The 19,182-nt window shown below is 41.8% G+C and overlaps 1 protein-coding gene and 1 pseudogene across 1 annotated transcript in view; one reads left to right on the top strand and one right to left on the bottom strand.

Annotated features, from left to right (window-relative positions):
- C7 (complement C7) overlaps positions 1–16,898 on the bottom strand; it is a 55,557-nt gene extending 38,659 nt beyond the window's left edge. Inside the window, exons 1-6 of the mRNA XM_037063232.1 lie at positions 16,683–16,898; positions 11,683–11,738; positions 9,712–9,787; positions 5,582–5,723; positions 3,417–3,564; positions 2,229–2,367 (exon numbers count right to left, since the gene is read on the bottom strand). Coding sequence (XP_036919127.1) covers positions 2,229–2,367; positions 3,417–3,564; positions 5,582–5,723; positions 9,712–9,787; positions 11,683–11,738; positions 16,683–16,688 — 567 coding nt within the window. The 5' untranslated portion in view covers positions 16,689–16,898. The remainder of the gene's footprint in view (positions 1–2,228; positions 2,368–3,416; positions 3,565–5,581; positions 5,724–9,711; positions 9,788–11,682; positions 11,739–16,682) is intronic.
- On the top strand, positions 6,096–8,795 carry LOC118998833 (ATP synthase F(0) complex subunit C3, mitochondrial-like; annotated as a pseudogene).
- Positions 16,899–19,182: the final 2,284 nt, after the last annotated feature.

Below are 19,182 nucleotides of genomic sequence, written 5' to 3'. Positions count from 1 at the left end.
CTCATTGTTCTGTAACTTTCTAAACTACACCCAAATACACACATATTGTTTCATGTCTCCCTCTTATAATTATGAAAGAATTATCAACACATCCTCCTAGGAATAGAAAGAGAACATTTTTTCTACAAATGCCCATCTCACATTTTCCCTTCCAGCCACCGGTTAAATTCGAATATGTATTATTCACCACGTAGAATTTAGAACTGAAGTGCAATTAAATACAACGCACTCGGAGAGTGAAATATAGTAGAAAAATACAGGGCTGCCAAGTCTGACAGGCCGGATTCAAGCTCTACTACTCAATAATTTTTGTGACTCTGAATAAGCCAGCTAAAATCCTCTCTCTGAGCCTCAATTTCTACATGGATAAAATTGTAAAATATCACTTGTCTTCCAAAGATATTGTGAGGAGCAAACCTACAAACTGACAAAAATAGTGCAGGTGCCACAAGAGAGATTCAAATTAGTAACTATGATTATTTTTCATGTCAGTTTCATGATTCAATAATTCTTAAATGTAATTTATTCTGTTGTGAGTTGGAGGATGGTGAGATTGCTATTCATAATCAAAACTGCTTCCTGGAGAGGGTTAATTTTGATAAATAAGGGCCCTTCTGCCTGAATATCCTAATAATTTCAGTTTAAAGATTTCGGAGTAGTAGGTCGGAAGAGATGAATTGGAAATTTTGGCTATTCGGGGAAGAAGGAAAAAAAGCACTAAGACAGGAGAACTTGGAAGAAGACAGCAAGGATGAGGCAAAGAAGGAGAGCAGCTGTGAACCTGCTCAGTGCCTCCAGGAGAAAAGCAAAGCAAAATAATTTCCACAGTGCAAGGAAGAAGGAAGGAAGGGAGGGAGGGAGGGAGGGAGGGAGGGAGGAAAAAAGAGGGAAAGGAAAGGAGGGGAGGGAGGAAGAAAGGGAGGAGCTAAATCAGGACGAGACCAGAAGTTCATTTAGTTGAGCTTGTGGAAGGACAAATGTTTTAAGACAGAGGATGTCAACTGTTTTTGTTGAATGTGTTTGCACTACTGCAACAGAACAATTTCTCCTCTAAATTACCCACAGATCTTCAGGAATGTCCTCCAAAGCCCTAACTGTTTTTGCATCAGTAGATTTTGTGCTGAAATCAAGCAAGAGGATGAGTTTCAGTGTGTCTGATAGAAAGGGCATGTGAAAAGCAGAAGCCTGGAGCCAGAGGAGATTCCGACTGGTGCCATCAGTGAAGTGTAAAGGTCAGGTAACACAGACAGCATCAGGAAGGGCATGAATCACAGACCAGTCTTCCACACTGTTGGTGGGCCAGAAATTGGTACATGTTGGAAACTTTACCTAGTGAAGTGCGTCACAGACCAGGCAGCACCCTGAGTTCCAGGAGTGCCCTAGAGAAATCCTCCCTCATTTGCATGGCACTCATGCACAAGAATGCTCTAGGCATTTTCATAAGAAACTCCAGGGAACAACACTATAAATGCCATCTACATCAGCATGAATAAAACTCAACACAATAATTTTGAGTGAAAATAAATCCATGGAAGTCTATATACTATATGAGTTATTTATATAAATGGCCAAAACAGTCAAAACTAAATTATAAATGTTTAGAGATGAAGATATAGGGGATACACTTATACAGAACAAAAAATGATTAATATAAAATATAAAATAGTGGTTGCCTGGAGAGTGGGGTCTGGGGAATTGATCAGAGAGGGGTAAATGAGAACCTTTAAGTCACTGGTAATATTCTAGTTCTTGAGTTGAGTGATGGGCCTATGTGAGTATTTGTTTTATTAGCTTTTTTTCAACTGCATGTACGTTAGTCACACTCTTTTGTATATATATGAAATATTTCACAGACTAAAAATAGAAGTACTTTTAAGAGACACTGTGGCAATTCTAAGGAAATGATCACACCAGGCACAACCGGAGTTAGGACACCCATGCAGGGTCAGACCACGAGGTCCCAGGCCCACGCAGAGCAGAGGCAAAATGCAAATGAGGCAAACCAGCATTTCAGCTTACATGGCATCAGCTGAAACCACCATTGCCCTGTACTCCGGACTTACAGAATATGTGTTCTTTTTAAGTCCATATAAAACGTTTATAAGAATGACCACATAGTAGGCACAGGTAAATTCTCGACAAATACCAAAAAAATTAGCATCCTACCATCATGATCTCTAGCAGCAAGTCCTGGGCTAGAAAGAAGTAAAACCAATGTCACGAAGTACCTGGAATGCATAGGAGAGGACGTTCGCACTCAGTCGGTAGTAATCTCGTCCATCCCCACTGAACACCTTTCTGCACTGGCCACCAAAACTCTTCGTGTTGAGGACTCTGTTCCTGAACTTGCCCGTGAGGGCGTTGTAACTGTTGTTTAGGGGGTTTAAAGGAAGAAAAGATGGCTAAAATTAGAAGTAGCCCTTGCTGCAAAAGGCACCATCAGAACACTCAAGAAAGACATCACGGTTAAGGATGGCTTAGCGCGCAGATGAGGGGAACAGCCCCCCAGTGCACACCCACAGTGCACACCGTTCTTTATCTAGCCTCCCTTGCCTGAAACAAGAGCTAAAACTGACTTCTGGGACAAGCCAACATCTTTGCAGTGTGAGGACATGTTCGGGCAACACACGGCCCTTTTGTATCTATGGCAGCAGCTGGCCTTAAATCCAACCTGTCGATAAAACCAATACAATTAAGATTACTCAGAGAGAGAGAGAGCTTCCTGCAGGGAATTTCAACTGATTGTCTCTTCGCAGGTTGACTGGTAGACCCTTTCGAGTAATTTTATCATTTCTCTGGAAATGAATTTTAAAATATCACAGGAAAAAATTACATCTATCATTCTATAATAGATTATTTTAAAGCCTTGACATTTTAACTTGGATTTCTAACCCTTAAAAATTCCTCAGAATTCTCTTAGTCCCAACTTTACCTGTAAATGAAATTTCTCAGCTAGTTTGAGCGATTACTTTTCAGCCTGAATATTCCCAACACACATCTCCCCTTTCCATGCTCTCATTCTACTGCCTTCACTCTCCTGAGTAGCCCTACTTCACTGAATCAGCGCTCTCTCTCTCTCTCTCTCTTTCCCTCCTCTTCCCACCTTCCCTCCCATAATGTCACCGACTATTTGGGTTTTTCCAGGGTCTGTGATGTTTCTCTAGATGCAGGACTTTCAGTGCTAAAACCAGGACAGTCCAGGGACAATTGGTCACTATATATATATATACATATTATTTACAGGTATGCATATAGTAACTAAAAGGGTGTTTCAGGATGCAGCAAAAAGCTCTGAGCCAAAGACTTGACTATCAGATGATTTGCTATTAGATTTATAAAAGAATAAATAAATAAAACAAAAGCAAATGAAGACTTATAACCCACCAATGTGCCCAAGAGGTTGCCTAGCACCTTACCCGTTTCCAGTAAGCTCTATGTTGGGAGGAGGTTTATCAAGGTCACAGGAATGTCTGCTCTCTATGTTCTCACATCTGTCTTCGTCAGCACTGTCTTCTTCACAATCAGAATCGCCATTGCAAACCAAGGATTTGCTGATGCACTGACCTGCCCATGAAGAAAGCCACCACACAAAAGTAAAAGAGGGAAGAAGGGAACCACCCCACGGGATCAGAAAGGGTTGCCTCCAGTCCCTAGCACCACGCTGGCCTGCTAACGTGAATTTGACCTAAATCTTCAGCATGCCCAGGGGAAAACTGGTGATTATATTCATCTTCATTTTGCAACACACAAAATTGATTCTCACCTTGGCCAGACACACAATCAAAAATAAAACCTGAATCCCCATTCCAGGCTTTATCTCATGAGCAGCAGGCAGTCTGTCTGAATCCTCCCAAATCATACAGTGGCAACCACTGGGAAGGTAGTGTGACCTCCTGCCCTTCAACTTCCAGTTTCCTTTCTGGAATCACTGACAAATACTGCTCTTCTTGGTGATTTGGATATACCAGCTTTGAGAGCACAGAAACTGAGCCAAAGGTTAAAACTCAGTGTTTCTTTAGCACCTACTCTGTGCAAGACACTCTCCCGGATGTGGGGACACAGATATGAATGAAACAGGTATTTGTCAGGCTTTTAATGTCCTTTACAAAGTAACAGGAAGACTGTGAGGACATAGATCACTACCATTCAACACCATCATTGTCGCAGTAGACTTAAGTACAGGGATCCAGAGGAACACTGAAGAGCAAACAACCCAGCCCCCAGCTACCTCTCCAGCATCGTCTCCAGACATCCTGCCAGCTCCCCATTCCCTAGTCTTGCTGGATCACTTACATGAACAAAGGCCAGGCCTTCTGTCATTGCCATTGACCCTGCACTTACATTCTCTCAGCCTAGATGGGTTTTCTCTACCTATTACCCACTTGTCTTCAAGGATCCAATTACACATGATCTCCTCTCAGAAACACCACCCCTACCCCACAGGCTACACCGTATGTGCTTCCTCTCATCCTCAGAGTAGGCAGGCACTGCACGCCCCACCCTGACAGTACAGCATGCACCCCACTATGCTGTCACTCAATCCGATGCAGCAAACATTTGTTGAGAGTCAACTATGCACCAGGCATGCCAGGTGCAAAAATCCCATAAATACAGGGCGAGGCAAACGGAGCTTTACACTTCTTCATGTGGAAAATACCGTAATTAATAAATAAATTATAACACAAGCATCAACTCTGTATTTTGCATACCCACAACTGTAAACCCACTTTTGCCCCACCTTATTTCTTCAGAGTCCACAATCTGCCAAGAGACATCCAGACCGACAGATACTCCGGAATACGGATGGCACAAGGTATGTAGAAACCACAGAGAAGTGTTTGTTAATTAGCTTTATCAGTTAAAGTTTAGGGAAGGCTTCCCAAAGGCGGTGTCATTTCACTTGGGTTTTGAAAGTAAAACAGGAGTTTGACAGGTATTGTTGAGGTGCACTTCTAACACAGAGATTGTTTATGTAGTATTCTGTTCATAAAACTTTAATTGTTTTTTAGGGAAGAGGCTATGTGTTTCCTTTCGAAATCCACAACCCTCCTCAGTATATCTGGAGTATAACAAGAATAAATGTTTGCTAAAAGTTGCTGAATTAATCTGATTGCACAAATACATCATAGACAATAAATCAAAAAATGGAAAAACTATGTTTCAATCACCCATGCATTGGGGTGACCTGTATTGCTCCTTGATTAGCTATTACAGTTGCTTTCCTTACACACATAATAATTCTGGTTGTAACATCATGTTTTCCAAATCTCGAGGCTCATGCCAGATCTTCACCAAAAATGCAGTGCCAAGTACCGTTTGGGTCTGTCAGTAGTCACATTTCTTGTCAAAAGGCAAAGAGCATCCCTGCTTTCATTACCATATGCCTCCCCTTGATTTTGAAAGAACAATCTTTGAGGGTGTGATTATTATACCAATAAAAGTGACAACTGAGACTTGGGGGAAATGAACTTATAGGTCAATATACTTCAGTAAAATTCAACAAGTATATATATACTGAGTAAGTTAAACAAATAACACTTGAGTTCACACTTTGCATGCTAAACCGATGGAAGACACATACCTGAAAAACACCGGAACCGCTCCCCACACCCCTCTTCTGCTGGACATCCTTGTGCAGGTTCACACGCTTGTGTCTGAAAAGCACTCCCAGCGCAAGGCTGGCCGCCAAACTGCCCATAAACTGCAACTGTCCGCCTGTGAGTCTAAACAAAAAACAGACTCCTCATCTGAGAAACAAAACCTGAGAAAAATTCATTCACTTGGAGAAGCAGCGTTTGGCTAACGTTTCTGGCGTCCTGCAGAAGAAAAATCTCCAAAGCAAGGAGCCCACAGACCCCTTTGTCCTTGAATCCAGTGACATTTGGATTATTATTATAGACTGTACATAAATTTACTATATATATTTACTATATATATTTACTGTCAGGACTGAGTAGTAAAAATATGTATTAGTGAATCTTTAAGAAAGCAACCTCAAAGTATTAGCTGGGTAGACACATGTGCAAATAGATTGCAATATAGAACGATTAATTTTTGCCAAAGCTATGTACCAAAAGTTAATTAGAGAAGCGACGATGAATTTGGCTGGAGAGCGGGTGGTGGCATTGGGCAGGGGGCTGAGATGAAGCGCAGTCATGGAAAACTTTAGAAAAGCTGTGGCAATTGATTTGAGGTCAATGTTAACCCTTTTGCAGGAAGGCAAGGCCAGGCCAAACAATCCAGAAAGAAATATGTTAAGAGAAGCCTAAGTCGTCCAAAGGTGAAGCTATATCTACAAAGAAATTTTATGAAATAATCAAAATCACTGGCTTCTGAAATGGAAAAATATGTTAAAAGCAAACCTCTTGGGGGGAAAGTAGGGGAAATTGAGGACGTCATCAAGCCAAGCAAGAAACAAGTTGTCCTAAAATACACTAATCAGAATTAAAACGTATTCAATGTTTAAGCAAAAGAAAGATCTATAAAATCCTCCCCCGCCCCCCGCAAAGGCCATGAAAGGTACATCTTTTATGCTCAGTTCTTCCCTATTAATAAAAATGAACAACACCTGAGACTCCAGAGCATTTAAACCATGAGCAAAGACCTACAGGGAAGACGAGATGGGTTCACTCTGTTCATCCATCTTAAACTAGGTCAGAAGTGGGGGCGAATGGTCGCAGTCCTATGATTGGACCTCCGAGCAGTTTTCCATCAGCCTGCGCATGGCTCTGGCATTTTTCAGTGGGGAATGGAACTCAGTACCATTTTCTTGATATGTTTTTAGTTTCTGTATTTAATGGATGAAGATACCTCTCAGGTTTGGCTCATTAATTTGACATTCTTTGAAGTTCCAAAGCACAGACTGTGTTGTTTGTATATGTAATATTTTCCTCACTATCAACCAGCACCACTTTGATGACTGTCTATTCTCAGCATCCCATTCTCGCCTGTCAAATTCCGACCTTTTTCATTTTCACTTGCTTCTTTCTCAATGAAAATTTGATTTTATAAACTAGGGATGAATACACTGCATGATGACCTTCACTCAAAGGGAAAAAATATTGCTAACATGAAAAATATTTTCCATCTACTTCTCTTCAGTGTTGTTTCCTAAGTTATACAGATGTTGTCTATGGTTAGTTTTATTTGATGTTTGCCTTGTCATTCATGTAGTTTTCATCCTGTAATCAAAGTTGTCATCTGTTATATTTCCCAGGAGCCACACTCTGCATTTATGTGACTTATTTTGTGGCTAACACTCATGAAGGTACTAAATACATGTGCCTGTTGAAAATGGTGATTATGACGATGCTTCAAAATTATCTTCTGCAATATGTTTCTGCTGTTTTAATAATTAAAAAATAAAATTTAAATGCACAGTTTATCCAAACAGAATCACCTCTAAAATATTTTATATATATCAACTAATGTTGTGCACCTGAAATTATTATAATGTTACATGTCAATATATCTCTATAGAAAATATTTAAACATTCAAATACTCTGAAACTTTAAAACAAACATTATAGTTTTGGGATTTAGTCTAATAAAACTATCAGAAAAGAGAATATATAACTATGTATAAAAATGTTTATTAGCCCTGGCTGGTGTGGTTCAGTGGATTGAGCACCGGACTGTGAAGCAAAGGGTCGCTGGTTCGATTCCCAGTCAGGGCACGTGCCTGGGTTGTGGGCCGGGTCCCCAGTAGGGGGCGCACAAGGGACAACCACACACTGATGTTTCTCTCCCTCTCTTTCTCACTCCCTTGCCCTATTAAATAAATAAAAAAAATTTAATGTTTATTAAAGTTTTTTATAATAACCAAAAATTTAAATAATCTAAAGCTCAAACAATAGGCAGTAGATAAATAAATTTCGTGTGTTTATATAAGGGAATGTAATACAGCTGTTAAAATTCTTGCTAATAGTATGTTAGGTTAAAATGGTAGAGCACACACAAAACTATGATCAAATAATCCTGTTTTTATAAATCATAAACTAACAGAAAATAATACGAGAGAAATAAATATCAAAATTCTAGTATAGTGGTTTCTTCTAAGTGGTGGAATTATAAATTGTGTTTTCTTTATCTATACCTTTCTTTTTTTCTCCAATAAATAGTTTATAACAAGAGAAAAAGCAGGCATTTTTAGAAATACTCTATAATCTCCAGATCAGGTCTGGTATTTTATTTGTGTTACTTAAGAATTAAACTTTAAAACATTGCCAAATGGTCGATTTTTCATGGTCATTCACTATTCATTTGTCAGGCAAAGCAAGGCAGCAATTTTGTTACTTGTTAGTGTTTATTTGAAATAAGAAGAAAAATTGAGGCCACCACCTCCCAGGATGAGAGAAAGCAGGAGAGGGGCCCTGTTGCCAGCGCCAAGCTGCCTGCAGCCCGGCTCGGATCCCAGCTGGATCCGGAGTTGCGCCCAGACCAATTTCTGCATCAGTGTTAGTCATCTCAACCAGAGGCGAGGGCCGGAGTGGGCTCTCGGTATTCAACGGCCCAAATGCTGTGTCGCAGCCAACCCGAGGGGAGTTCCGGACCAGGGCAGTCAGCGGAGACGTTGGTATTGCTGCCAAATTCATGGTGCAGAGGCCGCAGCAGCAGGAGAGGCTGGTTCTGGCACCGGGACTGAACAGTCTTGGCAGCCTCATCACTGGGTATACCAGAAACCCTCAGCTGAAGCAGCGGAGGTTCTCATACGCCCTCCTGGGATGTGCCTTGTCTGAAACCATGGGTCAGTCTCTTTTTGTCTGATGGTCACGTTCTTGAAGTTTGCCATATAACAGACATTACTGCCTCAGCCCTGGCTGGGTAGGTCAATTGGTGAGAAGTCATCCCCATACATTGAGTTTGCAGGGTCAATGCCAGGTCAGGGCTCATGTGAAAAATCAACCAATGAGTGCTTAGATAGGTGGAACAAGAAATTGATGTTTCTCTCTCTCTAAAATCAATACAATTGTTTAAAAATTATAGCTGCAATACTGACATTCATATCGACTATTAACGTAATCCTATGTACCTGACTGTGACTCCAAACACTATAGTATTGGTGTCATACAAATATACATTGTTTCCAAAGTCATTTCATTACAGATGAAAACTTTTTTAAAAAGGAAAAAAAATCAAAGCCAGTAAATGTGAACCAGATTTTGAATTATCTACTAACTTCAGTTCATGGTATTCTTATTTCTCTAGTAGCTCAAAAGTCAATGAATTGCTTTTAATTTTTACCCTATGTATATTTCTAGGCTCAAATGTAAGGTTTATAAGTTCTGTGAGAAAAAAATTAGAATACAAAAATTAGTTTGTTAAAAAGTTAATTATCACACAAGTTATACTTCTTTTTTTTTAAAAATATTTTATTTATTTACTTTTAGAGAGAGGGGATGGGAAGGAGAAAGAGTGGGAGAGAAACATCAATGTGTGGTTGCTTCTCATGTGTCCCCTACTGGGGACCTGGCCTGTAACCCAGGCATGTGCCCTCACTGGGAATCGAACCAGTGACCCTTTGCTTCACAGGTCCATGCTCAATCCACTGAGCTACACCAGCCAGGGCACAAGTTATACTTCTTTTCCTTTAAAATTACTAATTATAATTTCAAGGAGCATAAATAGCATTCAGAAGTTAGTGCCCATCTGTCTATACCTAAGCCATTTCAGCACATAAGTAATAAATACAAATAGTCTGTGTGGTCCTACCTGAGACTTCGTACAACCGTTGCATTCTGACCACGGACCAAAGGAACCCCACTGGCAATCGACTGGGCTGGCGGCACTGTCCGATGGTTCACCATCATGCAGGTAGAGGGGGAAGAGGGGCACAAGCATTAGTTAAGAATAATCAAAAACGGGCAAATACTGTTAGAATTTGCTTCATAATTCTTTTCCTAGGAGAAACCAAAAGTATCCAAAACTATATTTTTAGAAAATGTAAAAGGGACCCCCTTTTCTGGAGGTTAATGTTTATTAACCTTTACTAATGTTTATTATAAAGGTTAATGTTTATTAGAGAATATAATAGAAGTATAATGTTTATAGAGGTATAAACATTATAGAAGTATAATGTTTATTATAGATTAACATCTATAATATACTGGGCACTATTTCATGCTGGAGTCGTAGACATATCAAAAGAGACAGGTCACGAACCACTGACAGAGGGGAGAACTAAGATACACATGCATGAACAAATAATTGTGATATAGTAACACAGCCGTCGTTCATGCTACAGTATATCTAATTGGAAAGATGTCATAACAAATGTGGACCCTGGGGTGTTCCAAGGAGACATGGGCAAGGGAGTGTCGGGGTTCAGAGGTATAAGGGAGAACAAGTAGGGGGAAGAGGTGATGGTCTTCGAAAGGATCCTGGATGGCGGATGGAAGGGTTCTTGGGAAACCCTCAGCTGGGAGCCCCGGAGTCATTTTGGTGGGACCTGGTCTGGTCCCGCCAAACTGACCACAAACGCTAAGTGAGAAGCAGGGCACTGAAAACTGGCCACGGCCAAGTGGACAGTGATTTATTTTTAAAAGCTCCCCTGCTCATTTAGGTCACTTCTGAAGCACACATCCATACAGGGGAAGCTGAGCTTAAGTAATTCCACTAAAGAAATGCACGTGGAAAATGGGGAATTGATGCTCACGCAAGACTGAACTCGGGCTGTGCCATGGCTTAGGCGGAGAAGTGAAGGCAGCCTCCCCCACAAGCACAATGGCGACAGGTAAAGGAAAGAAGACCCCTGACTTCTGGAGCTCGAGCACATTTCCAGCCTTGGAAACATCTCAAGTTAAGGTGATGTGCGCTTATCTCAGGCCGCCAGGCAACTTTAAATGTAAGGAGCCCCGTTCTGCCCTCTGTGGGCCTCGGTGCTTCGGTGGAGCCAACCTCGCTGACCCGTGGTCTTGACTGGCACCAGTGACCCAAATGCCTTGGAATCATGGATGCTTAAACAATCTGAACTCGCTATTTTGGGTCCCAGGGATGGCTGCAGCCCGAACACCGAGGCTTAGTGAGGGACGCTGGCTTGGCCGGAACTTCTCTATGCTCCACCCCCCGCCCTCCACCACCTTGTCCAGGCCCCTTGCAGAGGGAGCCCCCAGCACTTGTGTACTGGAACCACGTCTTTCCAGCTCCGAGTCACGCTGCAGACTGTCAGCACTGTCTCAGCCCTCCTTGTGTCCCCAGTCACTAGCACACATATTTGGGTGGTTTGATCAAGTGAACTGACCTGGTCTGGTCCTACCAAACGGACCACAAAAGCAAAGCAAGGCCATTGGTAAATGATGCTGCTTTATTCCAGGTCTCAAGAGCCAATAAAACTAGTTTCTTAAAAACCACTCAACCTTCGAAATCCAAAAGATGTTTTTCAGAGATTAGATGTAAAGATCAAACTCTGCTCTGAGCTGTGTAGAGCACAGCTGTGATTCTCCGAAACGCAGGTGAGACCATCCCACTGGGACAGACAGAAAACCTCGAGGTGGCTTTCATCTTCAGCTTTCTTCCTTACAGTGGATAAAACAAAGTAAGACTAAGAATAAAACTAACTTTTGCTTGTTGGAAGGATAAACACGCTCAAGCTTCCATGTGAAAATCAGGCCATGCTAAAGAATTTCCTAAAAACAAACAAAATTTTTTTTAATGATTTCCACACACAATCCAAAAAATTCTTACCTTGAAACAACTTGGAACTCTCCTACAAATCCCACCAAGATGAATAAACTTATTGCCTGGGGGAAATAAAAGCATTATTTTAATTTGCATTGCTTGAATGAGTTGAAAGCAAATTCCTCTGTGCAAGTCACGATATGTGGTGTAGGAACACGAAGAGTGAGAGAACCACAGAGCAGGCTTGATGACTAGACTTGTCTTTTAAGTTCCCATTTTAAATAAGCATTTAATATAATTTTGTTCAGCTCACCTCCACAATTCATTGCTGTAAGAACATCCAGGAGCTGGGCAATGTCATGGATAAATTAAAAACTCTCACTAGAGTGAAACTATCGCAAGCATTTCATTATGGTCCCATGATCTTTAAACTCCTTTCTCCATTGTCCATCTCTCTAACTTCAACACCAATGAGCACAGCCAAAGAGGAAAATTATGGAAGAAAGTGTAGTGCCCAGGGGTGAGGAGTTAAAGGGGAAATAAACTTCATCAATGAGGAAGCAAAACTGGAGACACGGCCAGTCCGGGCAGCAATGTGCATTCTCCTCCGTATCAGCCTTTGAAAAGCCTCTGAGGCCTTCAGTCGTCATCTTTACCTGAGAACACCTGCTAAATGTTCTACACACAACCTCACAGCCAGCACATTTTGTTTGAAAAATCAAATGTGTATTGAGAAAAAAATCTAAAAATAAATATAACACTGGATAATAGTTTATTTCTGGTTGTGAAATTATAGGTGATTTCTATCACCTTACTGTCACTTGTAAGTATCTTCTTACTTCGTCTGACAACTGAGGGTGTAGGGAATACAATTCAAATCTTTACTGGAGATGCTCTAAGCATATCGAATGCATTCAGTTCATAACCCAGTATAACCGTCTTTAAGATCATCTTATCCCCTCATGTTCACAGGCCAATACTCTTTCTCTTCTGCCCCCAAACTCTTTTCCGTCCCTGCTGCTGGGAAGTGGCTTCCTAACGTTTTTCTCAGGGCCTTCTGTTCACCCTCCGAGACCACCTGTCCTTATATTAGGTATCCTCCTTCAGTTACTAAATCCTTCTCACTACCTCTGTCTTTCATACTTCTACAACTCTTTTTGCCTCTCATTCTGATTGGCACAACCGAGGAGCTGTGAGCAACATGGAGATGAGTAAATTGGCAGGGGTGGGGGCGGGGGAGGCTGGGACACATCCGAGTTTTCAGCAAACATGGGAAGCACAGAATATAAAGCAACATCTTTTAAAGTATTTTTTCTAATTATAAACTAAATTTTTTCTTTTTTCATTATGTCTCTGTGCTCTCAATTTTCCTGTCCCTGGGAAAGCCTATCTCATAGCTTTATGATTCCCTTCCAGGGATCAATAAATTTTTGAAAAATAAAAATTCTGGAACAATTGAATAGTCAAATTTCAATGTATCATCCGATTTTAAATTTCTCTCTTACTCCAGGTACCTAGATGCTTATAACAGGGGAGAGTGTTCTTCACTTGCCTTCCCCACCCTGCCCTGCCCCCACAGGCTGCCTCTATCCTCTTCAAAGTCAGAGCCGCAGCAGTGAAAGAGGAAAGAGCCCTAAAGGACTTCTTTTAATTATTAGATTTATTGGGGTGACATTGCTTGACTCATTCAGCAGGAGGCTGGTAATAGTAAATCAGGGGGTGTTGGCCGGTCAAATGCCAGTTCTGTACCTCTCACGGTGTTTTTGTGCTTCTTTGGGTGCTGCTCCTCCCGCTGCGAGTTGGAGATCTATAACCACTGTTCTCGGTACAAATGACTCATCCTCTTGGCTGTCACTCCTGACTCTCACCAGTGCTGCTCTCTCTGGGGCCGTTCCAGTGCTGATGCCATCTGTGGGCATCGCTTTCCCTGGCAGACAGCCTCTCGGACAGAGCCCCTGAGGACACAAAGGTCCACACCTGGCCCACAGGATGCGGCAACACACTCTTGTTCTCTCCGACGCTCAATGGCCACGATGCAACTGATCCTGCCGTGGCGATTTATTCTGCTAAAGGCAGGTCAGGCAACCAGCCCGTGCCTTTGGATGTTCTCAAAGGTGAGGAGGTGTCATTCTCTATAACCTTCATACTCAAAGGGACACAATCTTACGTAATCTTGAGGATGGAGATGGCCAAAGGGCACTAGACAGATTCAGGGCTACTCTTCTGGTAAGACTGCATTGAATATCGAATATTTCACTTTAATATGTGTGGTTACTGAGCACTTATTGTTCTTGGCCTTTGACGTCCAGCCAAATCAGGAATCATGGAAAAAATCAATTGTTCAGATTCTATTACCTATGTCTTTAAAGGATTTCGACTATATTTTAGGGAATATCTTTTTTTTCATAAAAAATGCATTTGACACCACCTTCCCCGTATACATACTACTTACTATAACCCATGAACACCTGCTTATTACAAAGTCAGTTTCTGTTTATGAGTTACACAAGCTGAATCTAACAACCAAAAGAATTTCTTAAGAATTTGCTAGCTGCGGACCTGAAAATGAAGCAATTATCATTTCTTGCCTTTGGAAAGAGTGCCTTACCGAAGGGACACATGAGAAGACCCATTAATGACAAAGATAAACATACATCTGTGTTGACTCTCTGTGATATGGTGAAGTTGGAACTACATTTCCCAGAATTCTCTCTCCTTTTTTTTGATCACTGCCTGAGCATTAGTGCTATCTCCTCATTCTAACCTGCTCCAGTGTCAACCATCATCTCCATCCTTCTAATTTCTTGAAGTCTGGTCATTTGTGTTTATCTTTTAAACCATGAGCATATTAGGAGTAAAAAATAAAATAATTTCTATAGCATACACTGGGTTTCGATATCCATATTTTTAAGTAGGAAAAAATCAAACTTTATTCATTAGCATTTCCTAATATTTAATATTTTGGTCAGTACATTTTGAACATAGGGCACCATTTAAATGAAGGAGTTAGATTTTAACATCAATTTATTTATATCTTTATTAGAAATAAACATCAGTTTGCAACCCTTCTAACAATAAACGCACAACGGTCCAATAATATGATTGAGTACGCCACAGCCATTGGAAGGACATTATAGATTCTAATGACAGGAGAACACACTCATGACATAATGGGTAAAAAGATCCAGATTTGGTTTGATAGCAATTTAATAAAGTATATTTTATACATATTCATATAAAAGTCTGAAAAGAAATGGATTAGAATGTTAATAGTGGTTACCATTGGGTGGAGAAATAATATCTGTTATCTTCTCTTTTATTTTATTTTTCCCAATAAGGTAGTATTGTAATCTGGAAAAAGGCGTGTTTTTAAAGGCACACATACCAACACCATCTGATGCGGGGACACAGCTGAGAATGTCAGATTAGCCCTGTGTGTTGAGAGAGCAGAGAGGCCCTGACCTGAGGCATCATGGTGCCGGGACACAGGCCAACCCCATGAGAATGAGGCCTGAGGTTCACAATACCTGAGTTCCCCTCCATCAGGGGAGGAGATCCTAAAAGGCTGGGCCACAGTCAGGTCAAAGGGAAGAACTTTTTGCTCTGAAGTGCTTCTGAAACGCTTCAGACTCAAGTTATCTCCAAACCAAGGGACAGAGAAGGAACCAGGGGATTCTGGGACTACCTTTCTGAATTTCGTTCACATGGCTGGGAGGACAGGACAAAAGCATGCTCTCCCTTTAAAGGCTAGACCCAGAAATAATTTTTGGTGGTGTCTTCATATCCCAGGTTTCCTTTCTCTGTAACATATCACAAAAGTATTCCCTTCAGGTTTCGTGTAAAAAATATAAACAAATACTTTCAGATATAAACTTTTGCATACCACTTGCAAGAAAACAATTACTTTATTATCATGGCAGAATAATTCCATAATAATTGATAACTTTGGACAAATTTTTAAAAACTAAGCAATTATTAAAATGTCTCATTCTAAAATAAAGAAATAAACTGGCTTATGGCTGATACAAATATTAGGAGAAGATATATTAGCTAGATGACCCTAAGAAAAGCATGCTATTCTTTCTGAGCTAACAAATATCCTGAAATTTTAAATAAAAATACAAGACACATCAATAAAATTAGATTATAGCATAATTCTAACTTTGTAGGGTTACTTGGTGTTCTAGCATCATAATATTAGGCAAATTAACTTTGTGATTATGTTTCATTTTTAATCACTTAATTCCAGGTCTGAGTTATCCCAGACCCATCATCCAGTCCTCCTCCAGCCCCATTGGAAACTGATCATAGATTCACTGTCACAAATGGACAGCGTAGCAACCACAAAGGCAACCTAGGAGCTGACAGGACTGAGAAATTATTGTCGGCACTATATTGCAAAACTTTTAGTTTAAATACCAAAGTTTTCAACAGCAAAATTATAATAGCAATTTCAAGTTATTTTTGCACCCCAGAAATATAGTTTGAGAGTGATTTCCATCTTTGGTCCTCTCGCTGGTTGAGTAGTCATTTTTTTATCATGTGACCGTTTTGCATTGGGCCAACACATGCATCTGCTAAACTTTTAGTTTCATTCGAACTACCCGTCCCTTCTCCTGCCACAGTCCTGACCCCCTGAAATTCCAGGTCTCTGAGGTCTCTTTTGTTAATAAAGCTCTCACATTAGTCAGACAGGGGCTCTCACATTAGTCAGATCACAGGGGCTCTCTGCCTGGCTCCAAGTCAAACACACAAAAATACACCGGAGGAAATTTTCCCCTAGGAGATAACAGGAGTACTATTGTATTTCTTAATGGCTTTCTCGGGTCTTTCATAAACATCGTCCCCAGTTTCTGACTCCCAGACCTCTGAACCAATCATTTAATCCCAGGTCAAGAAAAAGGAATTTGCTTTGGCCAAACTGTTAAAAGAATTCGAGGATTTGAAAAATCACCTCTACCTTCCCTATTTCCCATTATTTCTCTCCTTATTTGTGTTATTCCCATTAAGCCTTACTCTTACTCGCCATAGCTCTGTTTACAAAAGTAGTGAAATAATTATCTCACCTCCATGTTGGGGGAAACATTCAGGGCAGGAGAGAGGATGAACACTTCTCCTGTGAGTGCCTGGGGTGTTCTCAGTGGCTGAGGAGCCCAGCAGAACGCGCCGTTCCTGGCTCTCCCTCTCTGCTGGGCTGGGGCTGCGCCTGGGACTCTTATATAGAAGGAGTGCTCCAAGGCTCAGCTCCCACCCCAACCAGATTCTCTGGCAGAGAGGAGCCTGCCCCTGTGGTTAGTCTGGGTCTTGAAGCCAGATGCATCTTATCAGTCTGCAGAGGCCTCGGTGCCAGCCAGCTGGGGCTGTTGGGATGTGTAGTTTGAGGAAACATCTGTAAATCAAGAAAGGCAGAAAATGTTCTGGGTTCAGCATTTCAGTGATTCTCATACACCAAAGGAGGCTGTGTGTGAGAAAAGAAATAGCCATCATCCTGTTTTAATTTACTAAACTAAGCGAATATTTACACAGTTTTTGTAAAGGGTGTTCAACGCCGGACTTAGAGATGAAACACTTTGTGGGAGAAAAGATCTATCTAAGTTCCGTCACTCAAAATGTAAATGAGACATTCTGGAGTGGAAGCCTCCCCCCCTCAAAACCAAAATTTATATGGTCTAAAATTTATTTAGACCAAAATTTATATGGTCTAAAACAATATGATCCCCACACCCATCCTTCGTGCTTGACTTTCACAGAATGATCAAAAGAACATGTTTTTTGCAAACATATTAAAAGGCACCGCTAGTTTTTCCAAGAACTTCCCATAATGCTTTGCTAGCCAGGCCACTCCATTGGAAAATTATTCTTACGGTTACCATCCACCATTTGCTCTTCCTCAGCTGACGCCTCCCCTTACTCAGCCAGATCCTCATTTTTCATGGCTTTGCATTATTCTAGCAGCTCTCCAACATCACGTTCACAGATTTCATAAAACACTGCGTGTTTGGTGAGATCGTCCCGGTTTTCTATGAAGCTGAACTGTAGTTTTCATTGCGTGGTTTGGCTAAACAATCTGACACTCGCTGTGGGGCGTTAGGAGCAGGAGAGACATAAGTGCTACGTGGGAGAAGACATCCAACATATAACTGGGATTGGAGGTATCTTCGGGGAAAATGTCGTGGAAAGGGACAGAGGTAAAGCCCCAGGCATGAGGAAACACAGCTGCCGTGTCGGGAGACTGATCACAGGGAAGCCCAAAAGCACGAGAAACGCTTCTACTCCGGGGGTGAGAAGACGGAGAAGAGCCAGGAAGGAGAGCGGGAGAGGGCACAGACGAGACGGAAAAGGAGCACGGTTCGCATCGAGCGCACTGGGGAGAATCTCAGAAGTGTGCGGGCACCATACAGAGGTCAGAGAGGGGGAGTGCTGATGGAGACCGCACCGCCCGGCACTCACAGCACTGTGCCTGAACTGGGGGCAGAGTTGTCTGGCGTATTTTCTCCTCTGTGCTGCCAGGCACTTGAGAATCATTAATTTCGAAGTTAACGAAGGATGAGAGGTTGTGTGTCTTACGGAGCAGAGTTTCTCAGCAGCTGAATTACCGGCCGTTTGGCCTTATCACTCCTTGCTGGTGGAGGGGAGAGAGGGAGCTGTGAGGTGTACAAAGGACACTCAGCAGCTTCCCACCAGATGACAGTAACACCCTCTGCAGTCCAGACAATCACAAATGTGTCCAGACTTTGCAGGAAGTCCCCTGGGGGTAAGATCACACCGCCCTCCATTGAGAAGCACTGGAATATGTCTCCTCCTGTCAAATGCCCAGCCTTAGAGTCACAAGCACAGCGCACCGTGCATTACAAAGTAAATGTCCCGAAAGTTCTGCAAATTAAATGCATGGCAAATTAAATGTCCTGAAACTTTAACACCAAGTAATACTTCTTTTTAACTTTTCTCAAACCAGAGTTTCCCAGATTCATGTGACCACAGAACTTGCATTTCTAACAACTCCCTAGAACTGGTACTGTATCATTGGTGGTGTCTTCGTGGTGTCTTTGCCAAAACCGAATGGGTAGAGGGGAAAGCAGGTTTGTGCTGGACTGGGGGAGGGTCCCCAAGAGCCCAGCGCTTTCCCCAACTCCTGCTACAACCCCCTTTTCCCAGATAGTCTTCACTTTGCTTGGTAGCACCCCAAAATCTGTTAGCAGCCCCAGACTCTAGTAAAACTATTAGACCACTAATGAATGATATCAAGAAGCTGTTCCAGTCCACCGAGGGGAGATACTTGAAAACATTCATTTTAACAAGCCTACTCCATTTACTAGCCATTTGATATTGTTGTGACGTGTCCGCTGACTCTGGAGGCACAAGAGAATAGAACTCACTGGGGAAGGATAAAGCCTCCTTCTCTCTCTTCTGTTGAGACTGACAAGGTCAGAATTGAAACTGCCGGGGGTTGGAGCAAAGAAGCAAGAGCACCCCCTAGTGGCAGGTGTGCTCAGTCCCTCTAGTAAAAGAACAACGTTAGGCTCTGGCGTTTAAATCCCTTGGAAGCAGAGAGAAACATTTAATCTT

Source organism: Sturnira hondurensis, unplaced genomic scaffold (genome assembly GCF_014824575.4).
Source record: "Sturnira hondurensis isolate 20B ecotype Veracruz unplaced genomic scaffold, ASM1482457v3 Scaffold0014384, whole genome shotgun sequence".
Taxonomy (NCBI): domain Eukaryota; kingdom Metazoa; phylum Chordata; class Mammalia; order Chiroptera; family Phyllostomidae; genus Sturnira; species Sturnira hondurensis.
Note: the sequence above shows the minus strand (reverse complement) of the source record. Positions and strands in the feature narration are given on the sequence as shown.